General features: G+C 41.5%; 1 protein-coding gene across 2 annotated transcripts in view; it reads left to right on the forward strand.

Moving 5' to 3' along the window:
• Window positions 1-24,843, forward strand: part of CA10 (carbonic anhydrase 10) — a 494,312-nt gene that overhangs the window by 432,198 nt on the left and 37,271 nt on the right. For both annotated transcript variants that reach the window (XM_077251361.1, XM_077251360.1), the window contains 3 exons: window positions 6,702-6,797; window positions 10,973-11,045; window positions 15,081-15,235. In XM_077251361.1, the coding sequence (XP_077107476.1) occupies window positions 6,702-6,797; window positions 10,973-11,045; window positions 15,081-15,235 (324 nt within the window). The remainder of the gene's footprint in view (window positions 1-6,701; window positions 6,798-10,972; window positions 11,046-15,080; window positions 15,236-24,843) is intronic.

Raw genomic sequence — 24,843 nt, forward strand, 5'->3', positions numbered from 1 at the left:
GATGACTCGCACATCATGAGAATTCATGAGATAAGTAAATTATCACTGCGCACACTATAACAACAAAATACTGTAAGTATGTGGGACAACAGACAAACAAGGTTGTAAAAAACTAGAGTGACAAAGTACTAGTGTACATAGAAGAGCATATACCCATTATGTCCTCCACTGCTAGAATGGAATGGCCATTCTGGTCAAAAACTTGGTCAGGAGGTTGTGCCATCCCAGCACAGAACACTTCATATACTCCTTATGGCCAATCGTATGTCTACTCCGATCACATGTAAAAAGAAAACAGCTGAGATGTAACTCCACATTGTTAGGGCTAGCGGAATGCACCAAGTAATAGAGAGATTGATACGAGGTGTGTTCGCAGCCTGGGGTCCACCGTGCAGAGATCCCTGCTGCAAAGTAATGGCGGATGGACACTGAGCTCACACGTGGGTTAAACTTCACCCCGTGTGAAATAAAAGCGAGCTCTGTTGCCTCACAGAGTCACGCTGTACACAGGGAATAATACCCTAACTAGGGTTGTGCTTTGTCTGTAACTCTTCTGTGCTAACCGCACACATGAAGGAACCAGATGCTAAGCCAAGGCTAATTGCCCCCACTGACGCTAGCTGCCTACCTGAGTGTACAGCCCCAAGGCTAAACAGCCTCACACCACATATGTATAGAGTGGTATAATATCCACTGGCATAAGCCAAACACAAATGATATTAGCGCATGGCCGTGTGGCCATGCAAACCTTTTATAGTTGTAGCTCTCCAGGACCTTCCTAGTGGACCAATAGGAGCTGCTACAGGACCTGAGCATGTGACCCCCGACCTCCAGTGAGAGGTCTTCCCTTGGGCATGCTCAGAAGGAGAAAAGCAGGACTTAGTCCCAGGAGCGCCTGCTTGCCGCCGAACAGTGCTGGTTATAATGGCTGAACCTGGAAGGGCAGCAGTAACCAAACGTGCAGCATCTGTCCAAGCCAGGCGCTGGGACCGACGTCTCTGCTGAGCAGGCTCCACTGTGGCTGGAGAAGAATGGGAGACCGCAGCGGACATGGTTCAAGGTTTCTCCTGTGCAGCGGCAGGAACTCGACACCTAACACACATGACCATATGTCAGGTGCAGAGAAGGGGAAGTAGAAAGCAGCGGCGACACATTGCTTTTTAGACTTAGTACCTTTGTGACTACCTAAAACTGCTGAAATTTCATGGAAAAATAAAAAAATCTTACCTGTAACGTCTACTGCAAGCATGTGACAACACCAATTTAATCAACTGGTCCCGGTGGTAACCTGATATTATTGTGTCACGTTCAGGCTGCAGCCAATGAGCTGCAGTTTATCATGATTCCATCATGGCAGATGGCTGTTCTGATGAAATAGTAAAGGGCGCAGCTGACTAGTGGTCGCTCGCTGGCTGCAGAGTTCACGTGACACAATGATGTCACGTCATCACCGGGAACAGTGGTGCTGACATGACTGGAATGGTGTTGCTGCTGGAGGTGAGCATAGATGACGTTTCTTTTATATGGGGTCTTGAATTGATTAAACGAAGGTTGCACAGTAGTGGACAACCCCTTTAAAACTATAACATGATATTTTATGGTCTACGTGAATGGGTTAGACTGCTGCAGGAGTATTCACATAAGGATTTTATTTAATCTAAATAGATACTACATTTGTATAAGAGTCGTAACTCGGTGTTTCAAAATGCCAATGAACAAATTCTGTTTTCCTGAACCTGCCACTAAAGGGAGCTCACTGCATAAATGAATTTTATATTTAATAGCATCAAGACAAAAATGTTGTTTATTTAAAGGGTTAATCCTTGCTCAACATTTTTCACCATTCCACTGGATAGATACAGTTGAAACTAGAAGCTTACATACACTATATAAAAATACACCTATGTATGTTTTTCTCAATATCTGACATGAAATCAGGATAAACCTTTCCCGTTTTAGGTCAATTAGGATTACCATAATTAATAATATTTGCCAAATGCCAGAATAATGAGAGAGAGAGAATGTTTTAAAGCATTTTTATTACTTAATGCAAAGTCAAAAGTTTTTCATACATGTCATTACTATTTGGTACCACTGCCCTCAAACTGAATGACTTGGGTCAAACAGTTGGGATATCCGTCCACAAGCTTCTCACAATAGTTGGTCAGAATTTGGGACCATTCCTCCTGATTAAACTGGTGTAACTGATCCAGGTTTGTAAGTCGCCTTGCTCGCATCTGCCTTTTCAGCTGGGACACAAGAATCACAAGAATGGAGCAGTAGAATGCACTTAGGACCAACATTTCATTCACTTTGATGGGTCTTTTCGAGCAGTAGTGACCATCCTTGCCACAGACGGTGAAGATGGTCACTTATACTCATTAATCCTGTTCTACACTCCCTGACAGAAGTTATGTCGCTTATCCATGTTATGTAAATAAAAGCTTATAACCTGACGTTAAATTCATCCATTGGTTGTATAAATTATTCTTTTGAAAGCTGAAACCCTCCGAAATGTGGTTTAGGTTAAGAAAATAAATTGACATCAATGCAGAAATATTGATCAGTTAATGGACACAGAATGGTCAGATTTTGGCAAGACAAAAGTTTTGTCGCCCACAGAAAGTAATGTGATATTCAAACTAATAATTAACTTAAAATACAAATATATGTTGCATAACATTGGTGAATGAAGTTGTGGTGCTATTAGAGTCATATTTAATGTTTTGTGTTACTTCCATGAGCTTGAAGGACTGCATCCATGCGGTTCAACAATGATTCATACAATTTATTAATGAAGTCATCAGGAATAGCAAAGAATGCAGTCTTACATGCCTCACAGAGTTCATCTAGATTCTTTGGTTTTGTCTTCCAAGCTTCCTCTTTCATCCTACCCCAAACATGCTCAATGATGTTCAAGTCTGGTGACTGGACTGGCCAGTCCTTGAGCACCTTGATCTTTTTTGCCTGGAGGAACTTTGTTGTAAAGATGGGTGTATGAAATGGAGCACCATCCTGCTGCAGAATTGACCCTTTTATGATTTGGAATATAAGAGGTAGCTAATACTTTTTGATATTTTAGGCTATTGATATTGCCTTCCGCCTTGCGAATGTTTTGCACACCCCCATACTGAAGGTAACCCCAGACCATGGTCTTTCCACCACCAAATTTAACTGTTTTCTGGGTGTATTTTGGATCCATACGGGCACCAGTAGGTCTCCTGCAGTATTTACGGCAGCTGTGGTGTAATTCTACTGAAGATTCATCAGAGAAATCCACCTTCTGCCACTTTTCCAGCGTCCATCTGTTTAGCAGGCTGTGGGACTTTGCAAATGCCACATGTTTTTTTATTTTCCTTTTGTTTAGTGCTGGCTTCTGGGCACTGATTCGACCATGGAGGCCATTTCGAGACAGAATCCTACAAACTGTTCTAGTTGACACAGGGACTTGAGGTGACCAGGCCTGTTGGAGCTCTGCTGCAGTAGAAGAGGGGCTTGCTTTGGATTTTCTAACCAACAAACGTTCCTCCTGAGCAGTTGTATTGCGTGGTCTGCCGGACCTGGGCTTGTCAAACACATCTCCAGTCTCTTCTAATCTTTTTTTATTTCTTTGTACTTGACGCTGAGACACATTAATGGTACAAGCCAACTCTGCAGTGGATCTGGTCTTCAGCCTCTTCATAATCCAGGCTTTAGTCACAGGGTGGATTTTTGGCATGTTGTCAGAGCTCAAGTTGTAGTTCAAGTGAAGGTCTGGGGTGCTGGGTTTCTTTTTATACACACACACTAATTAACCGATCATTTACTGAGCACAGGTGAGGATGTAAACTAGGATTGGGTGCATTATATGACCAGGCGACAAAACTTTTGTCTTGCCAAAATCTGACCATTCTGTGTCCATTAACTGATCAATATTTCTGCATTGACGCCAATTTATTTTCTTAACCTAAACCACATTTCGGAAGGTTTCAGCTTTCAAAAGAATAATTTATACAACCAATGGATGAATTTAACGTCAGGTTATAAGCTTTTATTTACATAACATGCATAAGCGACATAACTTCTGTCAGGGAGTGTAGATACTGTATATGGGGGTCCTAGCAATCAGACTGCCAGTGATCATAATTTTATTATGGACCATTCTCTTGTACTGACTTTATATTGATCTATTTCCCAAGGGGAATAAACCTCATTTTTCTAGTCTCAAATTGAAACAGAAACTTTCCATCCCATTCATTAACCTAGTTCGTGCCTTTGAACTCTTCCTAGATCTAATATATCCTGCTAACAGTATAAATCTCAAAACTGATCTGATCACAGATATAAAGGACTTGGTCTTACAAGGAAGTTGTAGAGATTCATTATTGCTTTTGACTTACAGATTTTTATTTCTATTTTTATGTAAACCTGAACATTATGTTTGCTTATGTAGCAGCTGCTTGACATAGTGTGCAGCTGGTTACGGTAGTCTACTTGTAGCCAGTATGACCAAATCTTAGTCTGTGTTCACATGCAGTTGCCACTTTGCAGCAGAAAACCTTTTAAACTGCTCCTGAGTCCTGACACATCCAATTAATTGTGTTGTTCCTCTGCAAAATTAACTGATTGTGATGGGGGGAGGGGGTGGTACGTTAAAAGATTGCAGTGCCCCAAAACTGCTGCAGTTATCGGCTACAGTGTGGCCCCCGTGAGTGATCGCAGCCTTCCTTTTCCTTTGTTTGTCTCCTGCTGTATTCTATTAATGAACAATTATAGCTTTATTGCCGCCATATTGGATCATTTACAATTATCAGTCTAAATTTCATGTGAAATGCAGGGGTGGACGTATTATTTGTGCACAGGGGTATAAGGTATAATGGGGCCCACTTTAAGTCTTTGTACTTTTCTTGCACAAGGGTCCTCTTCTGTTTGTGTCCACCACTGTTTCAGTATTACTAGCTTAAAGCTACAGTGGAGCGGCCCCCAGACGCAGGACGACGGGGTACTCGGTACTGTGTCTCTCGGTTCTGAGGATGTCACGGTGGCCTGACCCGGTCCGTGGTCCTGCTAAGGGGCGCCCAATAAAAGGTGTAGGTTGTGGTGTAGGTCGCAGTAAATAACGAGGACACGGGGTTGCAGTCTCTTTACCTCTTTACTGAAGGCTTCGGCATCCGCAATCCAGAGCACTGCTAACAGGGCTGGCTGAGACCGGCCGGTCCGAAGGCACATCCAGAGTTCCCTTTACAGGTGGAAATCAGTGACCTTCCTACCAGCACCTGTGTGTTGTAGTACCTCCCTGCTGAGCACCACGGGATAGTCCTCACAACTGTCGTGTCTGTTTCTGATGTTCTTTCTCTCTCCATCCCCCCAGATATGGATAGGACGCACCCGTATGACGCTGTAGGCCTGGAGTTATTTTATAGGGACCCTAGAGATGCCCCTCTCCCACAATTGCCTCCGTTGTCTTCATTAGGTGTAAAGGTGAGATAGCCAACCTAAAGTTAACTGCCCTGCCGTTGGTTCAAAGTAATGCGTAGAGTCTATTACTTCCTCGGTGTTCCGGCCGCCGGCTACACGCCTCAGAAGGATGTTGCTGATCTTGAGACACGACTCCTTCTGGTTCTATCTCCTTTGTGCTGTGAACCCGTTTCTCACTTCTCCACAATATGCTTCGCTTCGTGTCCTTTCTTAGGAGTCTGCCGCTATAAGGCTCAAGCACGGCTCCGTAACGTTCTGTCTGTCCTAGGCCGCTGTCAGGATCCCACCCCTGACAGGTCCTTACTCGAGCTCTCCCCAGCTACTTTCTCCCTAACTTCCTATCCAACCCCCAATTTTATCCAAGTGTGAGGAGTGGCCTAGTAGACCTTTTGCTCCCCCTGGCGGCCGGAGTGTGAAGTGTACTGTGTGTCTGTGATACCTGCAAGGTGAACTCTTTTAGTGCAATCAGACGTACCATCACTCCCCCTGGTGGAAGAGCGACGTTACTGCAACGACCAGACTCTGGGGCGCTGCAACAGCATCTATCATATTTTGCATATGTTCTAATATATGTTTTCATCCTGTTTGCTATTTTAACAATTTATCCTTAAAGGCTGTGGACACCTTATGTAAAAAAAAAATATTTGTGCATGAAAAACAGGCACATTTAGTTAATAATATTAACTGCGATCTTCATTGAATAATTTTCAGTTTGCAACAGGATCAATGTTTCAGATTTCTCTCTTGTGAGAGTTTCTCTCACTGTAATATAGGCTGGATTGGAGATCTGTGTGTATTCAAGGTGCTACTTTCTTTACTTATTTTTATGGATCAGCACAGCTTCCGAACTGCACTTATTTCCTCTACATGTGCTTTCCTCCCTGTCTACAGCCTGTTTTCTCTACTCTCCATAAGGCTTTAGATAATTTTAACCCTGCCCATTGCAGATTTGTGCAGATTTGTGTACAATCCGCTCTCCCCCTTCCATGCTGCTATCTCTAACACTTAGAGAAGGGAGGGCAAGCAGAGAGGTCTCAGTTTTAAAAAACAACTCGGCTAGAAAAATGACTCACAGACATCTCTAGCAGCAAAATGGTAGATCATTTTTAATGATTGCTATTTATAAAGTTGCTTAACTTTGTATTTAGGAGCAAATTGACAATCTAAAAAAATATTTCCAAAGGTGTATATACCGTAGACTTTAAAATATAATCAATAATTGTGTTTGCATTTTTTTCTTGCAGGTTCAACTAATACACTATAACCATGAGCTGTATACAAATGTAACAGAAGCAGCGAAAAGCCCAAATGGTCTAGTGGTTATATCCATATTTATAAAAGTGAGTACATTTGTTCGCTGTGCTTTTTCATTAGCATAATTGGAATTTCATTCACTGAAGGTCAGATATGCAGAACAACATAATCAAAACTGTTCCCAGCAAAGAAAATGTATTTCAATGTTTCTTGTCATCTGTACAAAATGGCAAATGTCTAAATCTATAGAAACACGAGGTTTTGTGATTTATTGAGACCAGAGGTGTTTTTATTAATTTGATGGAATTGTTGTGTTGTGTTGCATTTTAGCATTTTCAAATAACCAATTTTAAAAAAAAAGTGATGTTAAAGAGTATCTTATTGGAATAGAAGTATGGTGGTGTTCTTATTAATGTTCGCAGTCCCAATCAGCTGTCTCCATGGTACCTGGAAGAAAGTGTGCTATTCTCATGTTTGAAAGCTACACCCTATCTATGTCATAGATGATAACTTCCTGATCACTCGGGGTCTTGCCTCTGCGATCCTGAGAACTGAGGCTCTTCAGAGCCTTCTGTGAATGGAGCAGTGGTCTATAATGCTCATTGACACACCTTTAAGTCTTAGCGGGACAAGTGGACATAGCCAAGCACTGCACTCGGTTCATCTTTTTTTTTATTATTATTATTATTTATTTATATAGCACCATTAATTCCATGGTGCTGTACATGAGAAGAGGTTACATCAAAATACAAACACACTTACAGTAAACAAAACTAACAATGACAGACTGGTGCAGAGGGAAGAGGACCCTGCCCTTGTGGGCTTACATTCTACAGGATTATGGGGAAGGAGACAATAGGTTGAGGGTTGCAGTAGCTCCAATGGAGTTGAGGTGGCCGTGTGGTCTTTACAGGCTGTAAGCTTCTTTGAAGAGGTGGGTTTTCAGGTTTCTTTTAAAGGATCCAAAAGAAGTGGATAACCGGATGTGTTGGGGCACTGAATTCCAGAGGATGGGTGATATTCAGGAGAAGTCTTGGAGGCGATTGGGTGAGGAGCGAATAAGTGTGGAGGAGAGGAGGAGGTTTTGGGAGGACCGGAGATTACGTGAGGGAAGATATTGAGAGATTAGTGTGGAAATATAAGGAGGAGAAAGGTTATGGATGGCTTTGTAGGTCAGTGTAAGTAATTTAAACTGCATACGCTGGGAAATTGGGAGCCAGTGAAGGGATTTGCAAAGAGGTGAAGCAGGAGTGTAGCGAGGAGAGAGATTAATTAGTCGGGCAGCAGAGTTAAGGATGGACTGGAGGGGTGTGAGAGTGTTAGAAGGTAGGCCACAGAGGAGTATGTTGCAGTAGTCGAGGTGGGAGATGATTAGGGCATGCACAAGCACTTTGGTAGAGTGTGGGTTGAGGAAAGGGCGGATTCTGGAAATATTTTTGAGCTGGAGGCGACAAGAGGTGGCGAGAGCTTGGATGTGCGGTTTGAAGGACAGGGCAGAGTCAAGGGTTACTCCGAGGCTGCGGATTTTGGGGACAGGGGAAAGTGTGATTTCATTTATTTTAATAGATAGATCAGGTAGGGAAGATACTGTATGCGTGATGGAGGAAAGATAATGAGTTCAGATTTGTCCACATTGAGCTTGAGGAAGCGAGAAGAGAAGAAGGGGGATATGGTTGATAGACACTCTGGGATTCTGGACAGCAGAGCGGTGACATCTGGGCCAGAGAGGTAGATCTGAGTGTCATCGGCATATAGATGGTACTGGAAGCCATAGGACCTTATGAGTTGTCCCAGGCCGAGTGTATAGATTGAGAAGAGTAAGGGTCCTAGGACAGAGCCTTGGGGGACACCAACAGAGAGGGGGTGATATGAAGAGGTAGTATTGGAGTAGGAAACGCTAAATGTGCGGTTGGCAAGGTATGAGGAGATCCAGGATAGGGCAAGGTCTTTGACCCCAAAGGAAGAGAGGATCTATAGTAGGAGGCAGTGGTCAACTGTGTCGAAGGCAGAGGACAGGTCTAGGAGGAGGAGTATAGAGAATTGTCTGTTAGCTTTGGCTGTAAGTAAGTCGTTGGTCATTTTGATCAGGGCAGTCTCAGTGGAGTGGTGGGGACGGAAGCCAGATTGTAGGTTGTCGAAGAGAGAGTTAGATGCAAAGTGAGAGGAAAGTTCAGCATGGACGTGCTGCTCAAGGAGTTTGGAGGCAAATGGGAGCAAAGATATGGGGCGATAGCTGGACATAGCGCTTGGGTCAAGGGAAGGCTTTTTGAGGATAGGTGTGATTGTGGCATGTTTGAAGGCAGAGGGGAAGGTACCAGAAGTTAGTGAAAAGTTGAAGAGATGGGTTAGGGATGGGATTAGTGTGGTGGTAAGGTTGGGGAGGAGGTGGGATGGGATGGGGTCAAGTGCACAAGTGGTGAGGTGTGATTTGGCGAGAAGATGAGCAAGCTCCCCTTCAGAGATTTTGGAGAGTGAAGTTATGGGGTTTGGGCATTGGTCTCTCATACAGAGGGGTTGTGGTGGTTGGACAACAAAGACTTGCCTTGTTTGGTCTATCTTATTTTTGAAGTGCGTGGCAAAGTCCTCGGCAATGATTAGGGAACTCGGAGGGGGCAGTGGTGGGCGGAGGAGGGAGTTAAAAGTGTTGAACAACTGTTTGGGGTTGTGGGATAAGGAAGATACGAGGGTTGTGAAGTAGGCCTGTTTAGCAGAGGTGAGAGCTGATTTGAATGCCAGTGTTGCCTGTTTGAGTGCAGTGAAATCATCTTGTGAATGCGTTTTCTTCCAACGCCGTTCTGCAATTCTGGACACTTGCCGAAGCTTTTTAGTGATGTTATTGTGCCAGGGTTGTCTATTGGTTCGTTGCATTCTGGTATGCATGACGGGGGCGACCGTGTCAATAGCTGTTGCAAGAGTGGCATTGTAGAAAGCAGTGGCAGTGTCTGTGTCGTGGAGTGAGGATATAGAGGACAGTGGTAGGATAGAGTCAGAGAGTGTGTGGGTGTTTAGGTGTGCGAGGTTCCTGCGTGGGTGCGCATGGTGCTTGACATGGGTGACAGGTGAGGAGGACAGGGATGAGAAAGTGAGTAGATGGTGGTCAGATAGAGGGAGAGGGGAGGTTGTGAAGTTAAATAGGGAGCATAAACGGGTGAAGACAAGGTCTAATGTGTGTCCGTCTGTGTGGGTGGCTGAGGAGGACCACTGAGTAAATCCAAAGGATGAAGTAAGGGACAGGAGTTTGGAGGCTGCTGACTGGTGGGTATCAATGGGGATGTTAAAGTCACCCATGATGATGGTGGGAATGTCAGCAGACAGAAAGTGAAGAAGCCAGGTGGAGAATTGGTCAATAAAGGCAGTGGTCGGGCCCGGAGGTCGGTATATGATGGCCATTTGGAGGTTGTAGGGGGAGTAGATGCGGACAGAGTGGACTTCAAAAGAGGGGAGGATAAGGGAGGGTAGAGGTGGGATTGGGTTAAAGGTACAGTTGGAAGAAAGGAGAAGACCCACTCCTCCACCATGTTTGTTGCCAGGGCGAGGAGTGTGGGTGATGTGGATGTTCAGCATTCACATATGAAGGAAAGGGGAAGTATATATAGAAAATACCATGTAGTAGGGCCCTTTAACAGAGCATTATTATACAGTGCATATCAAACTGCATCAGTATAAATGACATTATCTATGTAAATGTTTCTAGATGTTAGCAATAGAGTTAGGTGAATCCTAACGGTAAAATTCGTGGTCTGTACCGGACACCTAGGACACCCACTGTTTCAGGTTCGTCAGCCTGTTGAAAGGTTATTTTTGATAACCAGCACAGGCAAAATCTTGAACATCCACAAGTCCGTCCATCACTAGGAGCCAACATTTTTCTTAGCACCCTAAAACAAGTAAACAAGAACAAAATTGTGGTAAATGCAGATGTTGTATGTATTTACAAACACTGCAATGAATATTAGGCCCAAACAATGAAAAATGGCTAATAGTTGAAGTAATCTGTGATGCCATACAGTATTTGAAGAGCTGTAAAATATAAAATGGCTTACTTTTTCCAGAAACAGCACATTTTTTTGCCCTTACGTTTTCTCCTGGTCCTATAAATACATAAGGCTGAGCTGCAATAAGAATAAACCTGAAAATAAGAATGATGGATCAAAGACAAAGCAAACCCTTTTTAAAATCTCATACAAACAACATTACTAATTAACACAATAATTAGGTTTATTTTATATGCTTTAATATAACTTGTCTTTCTATCGTTAAGGTAACAGATTCATCCAATCCTTTCCTTAACCGAATGCTCAACAGGGACACCATAACCAGAATAACATATAAAAGTAAGTATCTAGCAGATCAGGGGGGGTTTATAGCCAATCAATAAATGACTGTCTAACTATTGTGATCCTTTTATACAATACATTTATGGTGATTGATAAGTGGTTTATTAAATTTAATAAAAATTACATAATTATTTCTTTTTTATGTATTTACCGTAACCAGCAATACCAGTTAATTTAAAAGTAACCCTTACAGTGCCTTGCGAAAGTATTCATCTCCCTGGAACTTTCAACCTTTTCCCACATATCATGCTTCAAACATAAAGATACCAAATGTAAATTTTTGGTGAAGAATCAACAACAAGTGAAACACAATTGTGAAGTTGAATGAAATTTATTGGTTATTTTACATTTTTGTGGAAATTAAAAAACTGAAAAGTGGGGCGTGCAATATTATTCTTCCCCTTTACTTTCAGTGCAGCAAACTCACTCCAGAAGTTCATTGTGGAACTCAGAATGATCCAATGTTGTCCTAAATGCCTAATGATGATAAATATAATCCACCTGTGTGTAATCAAGTCTCCGTATAAAGGCACCTGCTCTGTGATAGTCTCAGGGTTCTGTTTGAAGCACAGAGAGCATCATGAAGACCAAGGAACACAACAGGCAGGTCTGTGATACTGTTGTGAAGTAGTTTAAAGATGGATTTGGATACAAAATGATTTCCAAAACTTTAAACATCCCAAGGAGCACTGTGCAAGCGATCATATTGAAATGGAAGGAGTATCATACCACTGCAAATCTACCAAGACTCGGCCATCCCTCTAAACTTTCATCTCAAACAAGGAGAAGAAAACAAAAAAAGGCACAGTAAAACCAAAAAATACTCTTTTGCAAAAAATATCAGTAAACAGCAAGTGCTAATAAAAGTATGGAAAAACACAGGGTATTTGGTTAATACGTTTTTTGCATAAAATGTATATTAAGCCACTCTACCAAACGTCAAGCCGTTCTATGCTGCGTGTCCACATTGGACATTAGCTTTCTGAATCCTGCTCATACAGGTACTATACATATGACCAGGTTTTTAAATACATCAGATAGGGATTACATACATTAGTTAGGGCTACTCTAATAAGGGTATACCTTGACGTTTGGTAGAGCGGCTTAATATACATTTTTTTAAAAAAACGTATTAACCAAATACCCTGTGTTTTTACATCCTTTTATTAGCACTTGCTGTTTACTGATATTTTTTGCAACAGAGTATTTTTTTATTTTTTGGTTTTACTGTGCTTTTTTGTGTTTCAGTTTCTTGGTGGTGTGAACAATGTCCCTACAGGGTTGTTCACCGTGTGCACGGCTCATGTATTTCTGTTTCAAACAAGGAGAAGAAATGATCAGAGATGCAGCCAAGAGGCCCATGATCACTGTGGATGAACTGCAGAGATCTACAGCTGAGGTGGGGCTGTCTGTCCATAGGACAACAATCAGTCATACACTGCACAAATCTGGCCTTTATGCAAGAGTGGCAAGAAGAAAGCCATTTCTCAAAGATATCCATAAAAATGTGTCATTTAAAGTTTGCAACAAGCCACCTGGGAGACACACCAAACATGTGGAAGAAGGTGCTCTGGTCAGATGAAACCAAAATCGAACTTTTTGGCAACAATGCCAAACGATATGTTTGGCGTAAAGTCAACACAGCCCATGACCCTGAACACTCCATCCCCACTGTCAAACATGGTGGTGGCAGCATCATCGTTTGGGCCTGCTTTTCTTCAGCAGAGACAGGGAAGATGGTTAAAATTGATGGGAAGATGGATGGAGCCAAATACTGGACCATTCTTGAAGAAAACCTATTGGAGTCAGCAAAAGACCTGAGACTGGGACGGAGATTTGTCTTCCAACAAGACAATGATCCCAAACATAAAGCAAAATCTACCATGGAATGGTTCACAAATAAACGTATCCAGGTGTTAGAATGGCCAAGTCAAAGTCCAGACCTCAATCCAATCGAGAATCTGTGGAAAGAGCTGAAAACTGCTGTTCACAAACGATCTCTATCAAACCTCACTGAGCTCGAGCTGTTTGCCAATGAAGAATGGGCAAGAATTTCAGTCTCTCAATGTACAAAACTAATAGAGACATACCCCAAGCGACCAAGGTGGCGCAACAAAGTATTAAGTTAAAGGGGCCGAATAATATTGCACGCCCCACTTTTCAGTTTTTGAATTTCCACAAAAATTTAAAATAACCACTAAATTTCGTTCAACTTCACAATTGTGTTCCACTTGTTGTTGATTTTTCAGCAAAAATTTACATTTATAAAACAAGAGGGAATTATAGGGAGAGAAATGGGAAGCGCAGACTTCTGAGTGTAGCAGTTAGTCTCCAAAGGTGTGTACTCAGTGTGAATCCACTCACCTTTTTGGTGTCTTGATATACTGCGTATAGATCCAATCCATGGATCACTCCATTCATCTTTCCATTCAGTTTGCTGCAGAGATCTGGGAACTGATGAGCGCACTGAACAGTGCTTTCATAGGCGATAACACTTTGTAAATATTTCTCCCAGCAATATGCGCTCCTGAAGGATGATGATGGAACTCAATATTCTGATTCAAGGATGATTTTTATTTCAAACTAAAATACAACCGGTTTCGACTTCTTGGAGTCTTCCTGAGGTATAATGTCATATTGCTGGGAGAGATAGTTACAAAAATTTACATTTGGTATCTTTATGTTTGAAGCATGAAATGTGGGAGAAGGTTGAAAAGTTCCAGGGAGCCGAATACTTTCGCAAGGCACTGTACATATCTAAAAGAAAACGATAGATCACAACCTCATATAATGATGTTTAACTGGAAATGGGGAAAACAAAAATTCTTCTGGTTGTCTCAAGGGGCCAAAATTCACAAGAAAATATACTTAAGACATTTTTGTTTGTGTCCAACATATATTTTTGTGTAATGTGTAAATGCATGTGTAATGTGTTTTTTTTCATATGTGTATATGTACCTAATGCGAGTATGCATATGTACAGTGTGTATGTCTGTGTAGTGTATAAGCAGATTATGTATGATGGAGGGGAGCACAGGGGCCCTTCCCTTTTAGTGCACAGAGGCCCTTCACCTACACAGGGGCCCTACACTTTTAGTGCTTGCCTCTGATCAGATCAATAGTTGGTCCGACACATGGCACACTAACCAGTCAGCTCTGGCTACAGCCAAATGTACACAGTTTACAGAGCAGAAACGGCATAGCTTTCTAAACTATGTAGTAGGTATTCTCAGGTACTGGAGATAAGCTCCCATTTACTCCAATAGGAGCTAAGCTGCAATGTTCGATAATGTGCTCTACACAGAGCAGTGCTGTTACGACACATCACGCCACAGAGTGAGCTGTAAAGATCTGGTCAGTGGGGATGCCAGGTGTTGGACGTCTTCTGATCTGGCATTGATGAACAACTATGTCTCAAGGATAAATCCTAGAATCATAGAATGTAGGAGTTGGAAGGGACCTCCAGGTTCATCGTGTCCAACCCCCTGCTCAATACAGGATTCACTAAACCATCTCAGACAGATATCTGCCCAGCCTCTGTGTGAAGACTTCCATTGAAGGAGAACTCACACCTCCGATGGCAGCCTGTTCCACTCATTGATCACCTTCACTGTAACTGATATTAGGATTGTAGCACTAGCAAGTGATAATCGCATTGTTGCTTCACCGTATCCAGAAAATGGCAGACAATGATAACCTGTTAGTGATATGGAAAAAGGAACGGCCGAGCTTCGTAGGGAAAGGCTTCACAGAGATATTCTACATAGATTCTTATAGTAGAGTGTTGTGAAGTTTATATCTTGTGCTGTAGGCATGCTAATACAATGCATTTCTCAATTAGATAAAATTGTGATATCATAATATCATGTAAACCAGATTTTTTATCCGATTTGCAAACTATAGTTGCTACCAATGGTAGTAGTAGTAATAGTAAATTCAGATAACAGTGAAATGTTTTGTATCTTTCATGCTTCATCCTTCACAGTCTAACAGTATGTTACTGAATGTGTTTTCTTTACAATATATCCTTAGATGATGCCTATTTACTACAGGGGCTAAACATTGAAGAGCTTTATCCAGAGACCTCTAGTTTTATTACATACGATGGGTCAATGACTATCCCACCCTGTTATGAGACAGCAATTTGGATCATTATGAACAAACCCATCTACATTACTAGAATGCAGGTATGTAAGAAACTCATCTAGTATTACTCTCACTGGTCAATAGTAAATCATAGTGAATCGACTAAGTTGTTAAAAATGTTAATGTCATGATTACTCCTATCTGAATATCTGGATGTCCAGTCTAGGAATGGGGCTTGCTGAGCTGTCAGTATGGTGATAGGCATATCAGCGTGATGGACGTGCTGAGCTGTCAGTGTCTAGAATGACACTTTAGCCATCCATTCAGGACCAGTGTGTGCCAGGGCTTCATCCATGTGTCTCTTGTCTAGAGTAATTACCTGGCTATTTAACCAGCTCTCTGCCTCATGAGGTGTATGCTTGCTCTGTGCTCCTTGTCTGGTATTCTGATCTTTGCTGCTCCACATAGGATTTGTCTTGACCATCCCTTTGTCTAGCCCTTTTGTTGTGATCCGCTACCTTCTTAGAATATTGACATCGGACTGTTTACTGACTATGCCTTTGTCTCACCTCGCTGTCTATCACGTACTCTCTCGGCTTTTATCCTCGGACTTCTTGTTTACCCAGCCTCACGGTTTATCCATGAGTAGTGACTAGTGTCACAGTTAACCTATTCACGTGCTCTAAGTGAAAAGAAACACTCGTGTTCACTAGTGATGAGTGAGTGTACTCGTTGCTCGGGTTTTCCCGAATACGCTAGGGTGACCTCCGAGTATTTATGACTGCTCGGAGATTTAGTTTTCATCCCGGCAGCTGAATGATTTACAGCTATTAGCCGGCCTAAGTACATGTGGGGGCTGCCTGGTTGCTGGGGAATCCCCACATGTAACTAAGCAGGCTGGTAGCTGTAAATCATTCAGCTGCCGCGATGAAAACTAAATCTCCGAGCCATCATAAATACTCTGAGGTCACCCGAGTGTGCTTGGGAAAACCCGAGCAACGAGTACACTCGCTCATCACTAGTGTTCACATTTAGGAGCTGAGAACGAGCCCTCACTTATCCCTGCTTATACAACTGATTTTGTTACAACATGTTAATATATTTAGGAGAAATCAGACTCTTCACTCTGATGCCATGGATTGAGTTGATAATAAAAACCATGACCTTGATGTTCAAAGACGCTTGACAAAGAAGTGAGCCTAATCCTAGACAAATCCATTTTATTGGATTTAGTAATTCTTCATACAGATTGTTGGTTGTAAATGTGTCCCCATATAGGTAAATTTTGCTGGTAGTCCTTGAAGGAGGCCTGGTAATATCAACATATACTGAAACTTTGATAAATGTAAACTAATTATTGTTTTCCTTGGCAATTTATTTGATACTGGTGCATTTTAGTGTTCTGTGTTTAAAGTGACCCCCTTCTCAAGGACTATATTCACTACCCATTTGTTTCTGGCTGCCTGCTCCACAATGGTTGGTGTTCTGTTGTTCTTGTGTCCAAGATAGCCATCACAATGAAATTCGGAGCTCAGTGGTAACTCTGAACCACATATCCTCTGCTTTTACTTTGCGGTGTTATTGGAAAGGCAGGGAAGGTGTGATTTAGACATACTATTATGCTCTCCATGCCACTGCATATTGGAATCAGCAGTGGCATGGGGAGCAAAATAGTAGGAGGCAAATGGAGGGCATCAGGTAGAGTGAAAAATATAGTCATTTTCTTGCCCATTGTGGAGGGAAATGAAGAATTCTGTTTCTTCGACATCATCGGTGTGATAATATTATTTCATTTATTTGAAATTAACAGTACTGTGCCTTGCCTGGCATCGATGCCGATGCTAAAAAAGGACCCTGATTATAGCTGCAATAGTCATAACGATGAGGTTAGGGGGCACTTTTTCCTATAGAAACAGTTCCTTTTATCTTAGAAATTGGAAGAATTATTCAGAAATATCTTGGTTTTGAAAGAAAAAAAGAATTACACTTTAAAAATTAAGTTAGATAAATACTGCAGATGCCGAGTAGATTCCTTCTGGCACTGAAGGCTCTTGCCTAGGGCTCTTGTCTATCAGTTATTGAGAAGAGAATTTACATTGCAAATATTTTACCAAATCATCTATTATTTACAGCCATGTCCTTTTTTCTTTTTTTTCCTTTTTCTTAATCCTATATTCATTTTTCTAGGACAATACATTATTGTTATGTGAATATTAAGCCGATAAACATACTGTATATAGCCTCAACAAAGCACAAACAACCAGACAAAATCCAACGCTCTTTGAAAATACACAAGTAGAATAATTAGTATTTGGTATCATTATTTCTAAATTTAGTAAATTATCTAATCTTTGCTTTGTTTCTCTGAACAATATCCCAATCATTTTAACAAGGTGTAAGATTAGAGCTAATAATGTTGGTCCACTAACCAAGCCATGGTCTTCATGATGTCTTCGGACCAGAAAATAGGTCTAGTTTAGCCTGTATGCATACACAGGTTGTTCATTCCTGCCATAGTACAACATAACTTAATACTTTAAAACTGGCCATCGTGTCACGAACTGTGAGCTGGACTCATTAGTGGAGTGCTACCTAGTTGTTGGTGAGGTGAAGCTGAGGAGGCCGATTTCACAAAAGTGATTTTAAGCTGCATGGTCCTTTTTTGGCTGCAGCAAGATAAATAACTCATTTTATATTTTGCTTTGATTTTAGGAGACAAAAAGTAAATTGAGAGAAATTTTTTATTTTAGTATGGATGTGAACTCCAGAGAGTGAGGTCTGTCATCACCTGGTCTGTATGATGGTGGGGCCTCAGAAAAAAGAAAGAAACCTTTGAGAAGTCTTGCTCTAACGTATAGGGTATGAATGCGAGATAGTTTTCAATGTGAAATGGATTACAAATAAAAATAAAATGCCACTAATAAGACAAAATGTGAAATAATACTAGCGCTGCCCATTGGGTGGGTACATTTCCAGGGATCTGCTGCCTATATATTATGTCAGGTATGTGCCGTACTTTTCCTCATGTCCAATTGATTTATTAACTTTTTGTTTGACCACAGCAGGCAGATGCTTATATGGCTGTTTCTTAGACTAGCACTATAACCAAGCCTATCGATGTATGTCCACAGGGAAAATAAACTTCTCAATCCTGTTATCCAGCCATTTGCCTTTGTCGGTTTGAGAACATTCGGCTGGCACTATATATTGGTTATACATATGGTTTCATATATTATTTATGACTTTTTATTGCACATATTTATCATTGCTATCCAGCAGCTCTCTCCCTATATATATTTTTGTTATACATCCACACAGTATTTTAATTTTATGACTTTGTTTGTATTTTATATGTGACTCCTTTTATCCAGTTGTCTGTCCATTGCACATTAATTGTTTTTCATTAAAGTATAAAAAAATATATTATCATTTAATTTTTTGACCTTTTTTCGTCTTTTTCCGTTATTGGTTTTCTGATGTTTGGCTAAGTGGTCTTTCTCCCATTATGGTCAAGTGTCTATATGAACTTTCATAATATACATATACTATTGATATGTAGATATTAGTATTTACATTTATTACTGTATGTGCATATAGCTTTTACTTCACTCTGCCTTTGATTTCTCTTACATTTACTACATAGTGAGTGTGCTGTAATCACTCTCCCTGCTTATTGATTGTCAGCCTGCAGTGTTTGTATGCAGCGTATATTCAGAGCAGGCTACCAATCAAAAAGCAGGGGAGTAATTACCGTCGCACTCACTGCGTAGTGAGTGGTGACTGTATCTGCACTCTGCACTACCATGGTGACTTAAGTGAGTGGCTGCAGGGAGAATAAACTTAATTTCCCCCCTGTAGCCGCTGCTCCAATAAGCCAGCTGAGCAAAATGTAAATGTTATTTACCTATACATTAAACCTATATGTGCAGCTCAATAGCATTTATGGACATGACAGGTTTTCTTTAAAGAAAGTTGTTATTATATCTGCAGTTTTGTACAAATTGATAGGTTACTCTGGAATTACGCATGTGAGCACAAGCACTATAGTTTTTAAAGGGGTTGTCCACTGCTCAGACAACTCCTTCTGAATCCCTATGCTTCCCCTCAGTAAAATAATAACACCTATACCCATTTCCGGTGCCGGCGGCGTTCCAGCGGTGTTGATACTGCCTCTCTCAAGGATTGCATGACATTCTTATGTCACGCTATCCCTGTGGCCAATCAGCACCAGCTGAGTAGTCGGCAACAACTTTAATATTATAAAGTTATCATAGGGATTGAATGGAGAAGTCTTCATTTCCTTTTCCTGTTTTTAAACTCAGGTATTCTTTTATTTTTTTCCTTGAATATTTACCTTCTGACTCTTGGAATTGGAATGATGGATTGTTGTGTTATTGCTTTGTGCTATCAAGGTATACTATTAAAAGTTATATTTTATAATTTATTGTACGGACTCTAACCTGTTGGATCAATTAAAAAAAAATTATATGAAATTCCTTTTTTTAATTAGAATGTAGATTATAATTTACTCAAATCTTTCATTCTTTCCAATGGTGTTCAGCAAAAAAAAAGAAAAGAGAGCAGAAGACCAACACTTTAATTTAGGTCTGAATTAAGGAGAGAAATGTCAGAAATTTGATCCATATACAGTATAAGGATGTGCTGTGAAAAGTATTTTGGGTTAAAGGCTACATTGTAATATGCTTAATAATGATTTCTGTAAAAGCTGTTGGGAATCTGCGGCGGTAGATATTATCATTAGTCTTTTATTATGTTCTGAATCTAGATAGACAGAAACTCCTGCTGGCTCATATTTAATAGCCGACACTGGCGACATAAATTGGATTAAGTACAAAATGTAACATATTAAGAAACCAACTTTAAGCAGATTTCTAACTTTGTGGAACAACTTTTACAATTGTTACCCATCAAACCAGACCTTAATACAGAGATTCTGGGATGTTATAGCAGGGCTAAGTATTCTGGTTATACATATTGAACGTGAATTAGAAATGGAATTCAAATGCCTTACTGAGGAATACCAAGTTTACAAAGGCGTCCATGTCACTAAGTATCGGGGTATCCTTTACATACCACTTTATCCTTGTCATTACCGCTTAGTATTTTGGCTCAGGTCCTGATTCGCCCAGTATTCGACTAAAAGCTTCCTGTGCCCAACAGAAGAAATGATTCTGGGTTCCTACCTTTCATCCATGGAGAACACTTGAACATCCACTTTTATTACATTTATCTGTTTTATTTTTCCACATACAGTACATACAATATTAGTGATAAAATCTAATAGGTATTTTTTTTTAAATTTAGAAATAGAAGCTAACGATAAGTTCTAAAGTTCTCTGCTAGTTCAGTCCAGAAAGCATACAAGAAGGTTGTCTTTATCTTGTTATCTTCGCATGTTGCATACGTTATTCCTATAGTGACATTGCTAAGGTCATAATGTCTGTAGTCTGTATTAGGCTATGTTCACACGCAGCATTTTTGCTGCAGCCAAAGCCTGTTCTCTTGCTGCATTCAAAAAAAGTTTTTGATGAATTTCTGCTGCTTTTTTGCGGCGTTTTTCAGATGCGATTTTTTGGTGCAGAATACGTGTCATTTTATTGCACTAGATGTTTAATAAAAATGCTGCAAAAACACTGAAAAACCTGATCGCTTGCGTTTTTGCTCTTTCTCATTGTTTTCTATGAGCGAACAAATGTTGCAAAAAGGCTGCAGAAAAGCATTAAAAGAATTGACATGCTGAAGATTTAACCCCTTCATGACATAAAACATAAACTTACGTCATATGCCATGTCACTGCCTTTGATGCATGCTTCCACGCCGAGCCCACATCTTTCCCCACACATGACAGCTGATTTATTCAGCCATCAAGTACTGTTAACTGATTGCTTCCTGTTACCAATCTCTGACAGCTGCATTTAACATGCACCGTCAGGGGGAGGCACATCGTTCCATTCTCCCATCAGTGCCCCTATAACATGATTGCAGGGTGCCGATGTGTTGTGAAGCCAGCCCATGGCTAACATTAATAATGTAAAATCATAGGGAAATAAAAATATACCAATCTATAGATGTCTTCCTTAAAGTTTGCAAATTGTCTCTTTAGAGAGGAAGAGGACTAGAACTCTAGTGCCACCTATTGTTGACTCTTTAACAAGCCTTGTCACATGACTCAGAATCTCAATTTGCAGACGTGTTTCGGGTACTGCCCTTCCTCAGTGCAAAGTGTGAGATCTGGTTTAGCTGTGTGAAAGGTGAACCGGGATCCAAGAGGTATCATTTCACCTTGCAAATAGTGACATATTAAGCATTCCGAGATGCGGAGACTTAAATCCACAATGCTTCACTGGGAAATTGTCTCTTCAGAGAGGAAGAGGACTGACAAGGGGCAGTACTCTGAAACACGGTGTCTGCAAATCTAGTTTCTCGCCTTGGCTTTTATCCTGAGTCATGTGACAAGGCTCGCTAAAGGGATAACATTGACTTTTATGATTGCTACTTCCAATAGGTGGCACTCGAGTTCTAGTCCTCTTCCACTCTGAAGAGTGTTGTGAACTCTATTTCTGGGCTCCCTCTAGTGGTCACAAGTGGTACTGTGTGAGTGCTGTCTTTCTGCAGGTTTGTGACTGGCATCAGCTGTCTCGTTATCTGTGGGCTGGTTTTCTATTTAAGCTCACTTGGACTCTCAGTCTATGCCTGCTGTCGTTGTATTCAGTGCTATTCTGTTTGCTCCTGTCTACATCCGTTATCAGTCTCTCCAAGAGAAGCTAAGTTTTGTTTGCTTATTTTTGCTCATCTGTGTTCAAGATGTGTCCTAGTATATGATGTGTTTATTCCAGCTTGCTAATATGTGATTTCCCTGCTTGCTGGTGCTCTGGGGTGCTGAGTTGCTCCCCCCACATCGTTAGTTGGTGTGGGGGTTCTCGCATTCTCTGCGTGGATATTTTTGCATAGGGTTTTCTACTGACCGCACAGATCCCTTGCTATTTTCTGCTATCTAGCGTTAGCGGGCCTCATTTGCTTAATCTGTTTCATCTCTGTGTTTGTCTTTTCCTTTTGACTCACCGTTATTATTTGTGGGGGGCTTCTATATCTTTGGGGTTATTTCTCTGAGGCAAGTGAGGTCTTTACTTTCTCTTTAGGGGTAGTCAGTTTCTCAGGCCGTGAAGAGAAGTCTAGGATTTCAGGAAACGTTCCACGGCTACCTTTAGTGTGTTTGGTTAGGATTAGGTTTGCGGTCAGTCCAGTTACCACATCCCCAGAGCTCGTCCTATTATCTCTGACTTAGCTGGTTAGATTTGTGATCCTAAGCCACTGGGATCATAACAGTACAGCAGGCCTGAAAAGTGTTTAATGCATCGCAGAAGTGGGATAAGAGAAGTCCTGAGTACAATTTTTTTTTTTCCTCTCCCTTTGCTGCAGTCTGTCCAGCTTCTCTCATCCCCTTAATCTCTGGGTGGCTTTGAGTTCAGCTGCAGACATGGATATTCAGAGTCTGACTTCTAGTGTGGATCATCTTGCTGCAAGGGTGCAAAGCATTCAGGATTTTGTTGTTCACAGTCCTATGTCTGAGCCAAAAGTACCTATTCCTGAGTTGTTTTCTGGAGATAGATCTAGGTTCCTGAATTTTAAGAATAATTGTAAATTATTTCTTTCTTTGAGACCTCATTCCTCTGGTGATTCCGCTCAGCAAGTTAGAATTGTTATCTCCCTGTTACGTGGCGACCCTCAAGATTGGGCTTTCTCCCTGGCGCCGGGAGATCCTGCATTGCTGAATGTGGATGCGTTTTTTCTGGCACTTGGATTGCTTTATGAGGAACCTAATCTTGAGAACCAGGCAGAAAAGGCCTTGCTGGCTCTCTCTCAGGGCCAGGATGAAGCTGAGGTGTATTGTCAAAAATTTCGGAAATGGTCGGTGCTTACTCAATGGAATGAGTGTGCCCTGGCTGCAAATTTCAGAGAAGGTCTTTCTGAAGCCATTAAGAATGTTATGGTGGGGTTCCCCACGCCTGCAAGTCTGAGTGACTCAATGGCTTTGGCCATTCAGATTGATCGGCGTTTGCGGGAGCGCAAATCTACGCACCATCTGGCGGTGTTTTCTGAACAGAGACCTGAGACTATGCAATGTGACCGAATTCTGACCAGAATTGAGCGGCAAAATCATAGACGTCAAAATGGGTTGTGCTTTTACTGTGGTGATTCAACTCATGTTATCTCAGCATGCTCTAAGCGCGTAAAAAAAAAATCGCTAAATCTGTCACCGTTGGTACTATACAGCCTAAATTCATTTTGTCTGTTACTTTAATTTGTTCGTTGTCATCCTACTCGGTTATGGCTTTTGTGGATTCAGGTGCTGCCCTGAACCTGATGGATTTGTCGTTTGCCAGGCGCTGTGGTTTTGTCCTGGAGCCTTTGGAATTCCCTATTCCACTGAGGGGTATTGATGCTACACCATTGGCTGAGAATAAGCCTCAGTATTGGACTCAAGTGGCCATGGCATGACTCCTGTACATCAGGAGGTGATTCGCTTTCTTGTGCTGCATAATCTGCATGATGTTGTCGTTTTGGGTCTGCCATGGCTGCAGGCCCATAATCCAGTTCTGGATTGGAAAGCTATGTCTGTTTCAAGTTGGGGTTGCCAGGGGATTCATGGCGATGCTCCTTTGGTGTCAATTGCTTCTTCCACTCCTTCTGAGGTCCCTGAGTTTTTGTCGGACTACCAGGATGTATTTAATGAGCCCAGATCCGGTGCCCTGCCTCCTCACAGGGATTGTGATTGTGCTATAAATTTGATTCCTGGTAGTAAGTTCCCTAAGGGACGACTTTTTAATTTGTCTGTACCAGAACATGCCGCAATGCGGAGTTATATAAAGGAGTCTTTAGAGAAGGGACATATTCACCCGTCCTCCTCCCCTCTTGGTGCAGGATTATTTTTTGTTGCCAATAAGGATGGTTCTCTGAGACCTTGTATAGATTATCGTCTTCTAAATAAAATCACGGTCAAATTTCAGGATCCTTTGCCATTGTTGTCTGATCTGTTTGCTCGGATTAAGGGGTCCAGTTGGTTCACCAAGATAGATCTTCGTGGTGCGTATAACCTTGTGCGTATTAAGCAGGGGGATGAATGGAAAACAGCATTTAATACGCCCGAAGGCCATTTTGAGTACTTGGTGATGCCTTTTGGACTCTCTAATGCTCCTTCTGTGTTCCAGTCCTTCATGCATGACATCTTCCAAGAATATCTGGATAAATTTATGATTGTGTATCTGGATGACATTTTGGTCTTTTCTGAGGACTGGGAGTCCCATGTGAAGCAGGTCAGGATGGTATTTCAGGTCCTGCGTGCTAATGCCTTATTTGTGAAGGGCTCAAAATGTCTCTTCGGAGTACAGAAGGTTTCCTTTTTGGGTTTTATTTTTTCTCCTTCTACTATTGAGATGGACCCAGTCAAGGTCCAGGCTATTCATGACTGGACTCAGCCTACATCTGTTAAGAGTCTTCAGAAGTTTTTGGGTTTTGCTAATTTTTACCGTCGCTTCATTGCTAATTTTTCTGGCGTGGTTAAACCCTTGATGGATTTGACCAAGAAGGGTTCTGATGTGACTAATTGGTCTCCTGCGGCCGTGGAAGCCTTTCGGGAGCTGAAGCGCCGGTTTTCTTCGGCTCCAGTTTTGTGTCAGCCTGATGTCTC

This window comes from Ranitomeya variabilis, chromosome 4, assembly GCF_051348905.1.
Source record: "Ranitomeya variabilis isolate aRanVar5 chromosome 4, aRanVar5.hap1, whole genome shotgun sequence".
In the NCBI taxonomy this organism is placed as follows: domain Eukaryota; kingdom Metazoa; phylum Chordata; class Amphibia; order Anura; family Dendrobatidae; genus Ranitomeya; species Ranitomeya variabilis.